A 6,000-nucleotide genomic window follows, 5' to 3' on the forward strand; every position below is an offset into this window, starting at 1 on the left:
GCGGGGAAAGAGGTGATGATAAAATATGTTTTACAATCTATACCTTCTTATATCATGAGTGTTTACCTTATTCCTGATATAGTGATAAATGATATTGAAAATATGCTTAACTCTTTTTGGTGGGAAGGAGGAACCAATAATAAAGGAATGACACTTATCTTGCTCGAAGAAGGAGGGGGAATGAGTTTCAACTTGGACATGCTAGCTAAACAAGGGTGGCATATGTTAACGAAAACTTATACTTTGGTTTCTAGAATTTTTAAAGCAATTTACTTTCCTAGTTCATATTTCTTAGAAGCTAATCTTGGTAATAATCCGAGTTTCGTTTGGAGAAGTATTTGAAAATCTAGAGATGTCTTATTACTTGGGTGTTGGCGGAGTATCGGTGATGGTAGCCAAATTAAGGTTACGAGAGAACCTTGGTTGAGAAGGAAAGAATTAGGGTGCATAGGTGGGCCTCAACTTCAAGGTGTGTATGATATCCATGTTAATAATCTCTTTTTGCCTAATACTAAACAATGAAACATGCAAACTATATTTTCATTGTTTGATCATGTAGTAGCAGAAGACATCCTAAATGTTCCATTGGTGGGGGAGGTGGTAGAAGACGATATGATTTGGAAAGAGGAGCATGAAAATGAGTATAGTGTCTGTACGAGGTATAGATTGTGGAGGAACCATCAGGCGCATCAACAAGATCAAATGGTGGAAGGAAATTGGGAGAGCATGTGGAAAATCATGACCCCTCCTAGAGTAAAACATCTTTTATGGAGAATTTGTCGGGGTTTTTACCGACATGCATTAGACTTCGACAACATTATGTCCAATGCCCTTCCATTTTGTCAAAGTTGTGAATTTGAAGAGGAAGATGATTGACATATGTTCTTTGGGTGTATGACTACTAGACATTGTTGGCGGGCAACAAGTTTGTATCATATTACAGAGCCCCACACTTAAATTCTTTCCATGATTCTAAATCTATTCTTGACATGTGTAGAAAAGAGGATGGGGGAGATGCTGGTAGGTTTGTAGTGTTAATTGATTCTCTTTGGAAGTTTATAAATGATGTGGTTTGGAATAATGATCGGGAGGAGATATCAAGAGTAGGCATCAAAGCTTACTACAATTGGAAAGATTGGTATTCAGCTCGTGAGGATAGTGGGGGTCACAACAAGTCTCATAATCCTATAGGATGGACTCCTCCTAATGAAGGAAGGGTAAAGTTTAATGTGGATGTGTGTTTTAACAATCATCTTAGGACAACGAACAGAGGTTGGTGTGTGCGGGATAATATGGGTAGATTTATCACTGCAGGTGTAGCTTGGGATGTTGGTCTTATGGCCATCATTGAGACAGAAGTTGTAGCTCTGAAAGAAGTGATCCAAAGTGGCGTCGATATGAATATGAATTCTATGATTTTTGAGAGTGACTCTCAAGTGGTGGTGAAAGCTATTCCTTATTATCATGTCGATTTCTCTGAATTTTGTCCTATTATTTCTTCTATTAAGCATATGCTACATTTTTTCCAACTTTGAGGTGAAGTTTATTAAATGGCAAGCGAATATGGTTGCCCATTCGTTAACAAATGTGGCCAATTTTTGGACTAGGCGTAGTCATGCTAATGTTATTCCTCCTTGTATTGAATCTTTGTTGATTAATGAAAGAAGTTAACTTTGTTTGTGTAAAAAAAAAAGAGGTTCTCTAATAATTATTGATAGGCGAATTGAGAAATCCTCTTAGTTTTGATTGCAATGTTCTTCTTATAAATGTTTATGAAAAATTTACAATAACATCAACTAAGTGTTATTCCATTAAGTAGGATCGACTACATGAATCAACTTTCGTCATAATATAATATTTATGACCATATTTCTATCAAAATCGTTAATTCTGATATCTTTCTTAATAACTTCTCTTATAGTTTTTCTATGTCTTCATCTATCTCTAGTTATTTGACTTATATCTTTTTGATCTACTCTTTTTACCACATAACCACATAAATTTATTTTCCACCATCTTTTCTACTATAAGTACTACCGCAACGTCCTCATCTCTACTACTCTAACTTTATTCTAGTGTTGATTCTTAACCACCTAACATTCTGTTTCGTACAATATCGCATATTTTATCGCAGTCCGATAAAAAAATTTCCTTAACCTTGGGTGGTACCTTTCTGTCACTTAAAATCTCCGAAGCCTTCCTCAATTTCAACCACTTAGCTTAAATTCTATTGCTTATATCCCCTTCTACTTCTTCATTGTTTTATATTACGAACCCAAGATATTTAAACCGCTTGACTTGTAGAATGATATGTTCTCAAACTTTCACCTCTATGTTAGAAATGCTCCTCCTTTTGTTAAACTTACATTCCATATACTCCGTTTTACTTTTGCTTAGGCAAAAAGTATTTATTTCTAAAGCTCGTTTTCATTCTCTCATTTAACTCCTCATTCGACTCTCCAGGCAGGATTATATCATCTACAAAATGCTGACATCTCAATGCTAGCTCTTGGATGTGTTTCATACGTACATCCAAAATTTAAGTAAAAAAGTAGGGGCTTAGGGTTGAATTTGGATGCAAACCTACAGTGATGGAAAAATCTTCAGCTTTTCTACCCTATGTCCGCACATTAGTCGGCACCCTTTAATATATTCCTTGGATAGCTTGAATATATACAATCATAATCCCTTTCTTCTTCAGAGCGTTCGACAAAATCTCTCAAGTCATTATATTATATGTCTTCTCCAAGTCAATAAAAATTAAGTACAAGTCTTGTTGGTCCATCCAATACTGCTCTATCACACGTCGTAGTAGATAGATCACTTCGATGGTCAACGACACATGCATAAAACCAAATTGATTCCCAATGACTTGAGTCTCTTTTCTTAGTCTCCGTTCAATCACTATTTCCCATAACTTCAAGGTATTGACTCATAAGTTAAATCTCCCTTATAATTTGCACAATTTTGTATATCTCCCTTGTATGTTCTGACATTTGTTTTGGCCTCATAATTTCATTAAAGAGTTTGGTGAGCCAATCAATACCTCTATCTCCAAAAACTGTCCACACTTCAATAGATATGTTGTCTCGCCCAACTGCCATAGTATCACTCATTATTTTCAACGCTTCTTTTACCTCTTGTCTGAATCTGACCGTAGTAATTATAGTTTTGATCTTTTTCTGTAACCTCGAACCTGCTAGAGTCTGATGAGATATCATTTCCTACAACATGGGTTTAGTCTTGTTTATGAAAAATTTAGATAAGAAAAATTCTAAAAATAAAACTAATTATAACTAATACTAAAATATCTATTTAAAAACTTACAGCCTGGTGTCATTGATTATGTCCTCCATTAATACATGAATTTCAATCTTTACAACTCAATCCTGGTGTGTCAGTGATTCACATTCAAGCAAGTATTATCTATCATAATAACCGATCTAAATCAGTTTCTTGTCAGTAATGCATAATTTTCAATCTTTACATCTCAGTCTTGTTGTGTCAGTGTTTCACATTCAAGCAATATATCATTTACCATAACTGATTCAAATTCAATTTAGTATCAAGAAGAAATCAACATTAAATCAATCCACAGAAGTTTTGGTTAGATAGATTAATACATAGTTTTCAGAAGTATTTTATTTCAAATTCAATACATTACATTAACATTTACATTTACTTGACGATACAGAACGCCATGGCTGTCGAAAAACTTTCTTCATCCAAATATGATGCTACAAATCGAAAAAACAGGAACAATTAGACTTTCGAATATAAACATTTTCGTAATAAAATAGAACAGAATCACCAATTAGATGTACTCAAATCGTGTTACTGATAGAGTATGACAACGCGGATTTAGCTAAATTTTTTGTTTAAATCCACATTCATGTGACTAGCTAGCTGCAGGGTTAAGGAATGTACAATTAGGAATGGTGCTGTGGTGGGATGAACGACTATATATCATCTGCATCGCTTCCGCCAATATGTGCTCCATTGGTGATTCGATAATTGCTACCATCAGGACCCGACACCTTGTACCTGCCCAATAATACAATTCATCTAATCTAAACCACTACAAATTCATAAGTTGCTTCCATAAACTATCGCAAACAATCTCACAAATGCTTATATCAATCGATAAGTTCAAATAAGTCAATTCAAATAGGCCTTATATTAACAAGGTTTTCTCGCAATATTTCTACTGACCGTTCAAGCACGGATTTTCCTTCCTTGTACTTCTGATCTTTTTCATGGGCAGTTTCCTGAAAAAGCACCATTTGTGTAACTAAAAGCTACATAAAAGAAGGAAAAAACATGCCACATTTGAATCATTGTCTCATAATCTTACATATCTCCAACCCACAATCGATCCACAACCCACACAGAAAATGTCAGCCACAGTATGTAACCCAGTCATCATGTGCCTCTCCTCCGTTTCGCCAGGAGAAACATTCACACTGTCAAAGAATACAAGGTTTCAAGATTCAACTATATCCTTAAACTTACCCAACTGCAAAAATATAATGTAACAGTATTAGAGGCAGGACCATCTTCGAGGGTGTGCAAGACGGGCCTATAACACTTGACCTCACACTTTTTCATGATTAATCTATGGCAAAAAGAGTTCCCATACACATATTCAACGGTTAATTTACGATTAAATAGGGTCCCTAAAAGAAATTCACGGCTCAACTGAAGCTAACTTCAGCTTCTTACATAGTGCCTCTCAAAAGTTCGAGACAGCTCTGATTAGAGGTTCAAGAGGCCACAAATTAAAAGCTAACTCTTTTGGCCAACACTTTGGTTACACATGCTATAAGATCGACAATGATATGATCTCACATTTGATCGGCATTTCTTGTTAGTGTTAGGAAGAGAGCAAATTCGTTAGCAGCAATATCAAATTCTGAACTTCTTTCTTAATACTCTTTGAGCTTCCCAACCCATACCCCTAGTGCACACCGTCCGCCACTTGATCGACATGTCTTAAATGCAAGAACAAGATGATTCACACGCGGGAATACAAAATGTATATATGTATATTCTAACACAAGTTCTTGAATAAACAAAATGACACTATTTTTCTTTGATTCATTTCCAACACCATAAATGAAGACATTACCATTACTGAGGTATCATACAATGCTTAAAGTAAGCCTAACTTACACCTTATTGAAGAGATAAGCTTTCCCATGTCTGCAGTGAAAAGTCTAAAACAACAACATAGGAAAAACAAATTCAGTTAAAACATTTCTGTTCTTACAAAAAAACCTCAATTAAGAATATTAGGGGAACCAGCAACAAAAGTACCAAAAATTTCCAGAAGAACATGAAAAGACAAATTTCAAGAAGCCTAATCTAAGCAACATATGATTGGAATTGTGATGAAAAGGGGAAAGTGATGAAAGGGGACCTTGGAAAGGATGTCTTCATATGAAGCAAGATGAGTATGACAGAATTTGCAGGTATAGATCCTACCTTCCAAGTTGATGAGAAACAACCTACCCATGAATCTGAAGATGAAAGAGGTTGAGATAAAGGTGAAATTGAGAAGATGAAGAAGAGAAGAATGGTTGAAGATTTACCTTGGTGGTGTCAGGTGTGGGCACGATGAAGTTGGAAAAAATGTGGACTCACGAGTGAGAAGTTGTTCACTATTTATTGCTTTTTGAGATTAAGACGCGGTGTATTATATACGCTATATATATGGGTAATAAATCATTATGTTCATTGCATTCTCTCAAGTATATGGACAAATTCTCGTAAAAGATAGTGAAAATTAGTCTCATTAATAATTATTAATCATTCCTTCTTATTTTATGGTTTCAACGTAAAACAATGGATGGTTAGAAAAAGTATGCTTGGATCATTTAAAATTAAATGCCACCACTACCCATTGAAATTAAGTTAATTAAGCATTTGTCTTGGTTATGTTATGATGAAATTGATTTTAAGTATTATAGGTTGATTTTTAAAAATTGATAATCCTTCTAT

General features: G+C 34.9%; 1 protein-coding gene across 1 annotated transcript; it reads right to left on the bottom strand.

Annotated features, from left to right (window-relative positions):
* Positions 1–3,558: 3,558 nt before the first annotated feature.
* Positions 3,559–5,732, bottom strand: LOC131661941 (protein yippee-like). The gene is made up of 7 exons (XM_058931603.1): positions 5,592–5,732; positions 5,420–5,519; positions 5,173–5,216; positions 4,355–4,463; positions 4,213–4,268; positions 3,928–4,044; positions 3,559–3,737 (listed from the first exon to the last, which is right to left on the bottom strand). Exons 2-6 carry the CDS (start codon positions 5,513–5,515, stop codon positions 3,960–3,962), a joined length of 390 nt encoding a protein of 129 aa, XP_058787586.1. The 5' UTR covers positions 5,516–5,519; positions 5,592–5,732; the 3' UTR covers positions 3,559–3,737; positions 3,928–3,959.
* Positions 5,733–6,000: the final 268 nt, after the last annotated feature.

The sequence above is a fragment of the Vicia villosa genome, linkage group LG3 (genome assembly GCF_029867415.1).
Source record: "Vicia villosa cultivar HV-30 ecotype Madison, WI linkage group LG3, Vvil1.0, whole genome shotgun sequence".
Lineage (NCBI taxonomy): Eukaryota > Viridiplantae > Streptophyta > Magnoliopsida > Fabales > Fabaceae > Vicia > Vicia villosa.

Excerpts from the sequence above, each read along its gene's own strand:
- LOC131661941 (XM_058931603.1), bottom strand. The coding sequence starts at position 5,515 with ATGGGTAGGTTGTTTCTCATCAACTTGGAAGGTAGGATCTATACCTGC. Across the intron at positions 4,269-4,354 it reads CGATTGTGGGTTGGAGATAT|GAAACTGCCCATGAAAAAGA; the intron begins GTAAGATTATGA and ends GTGCTTTTTCAG. Across the intron at positions 4,045-4,212 it reads GGAAAATCCGTGCTTGAACG|GTACAAGGTGTCGGGTCCTG; the intron begins GTCAGTAGAAAT and ends ATTATTGGGCAG.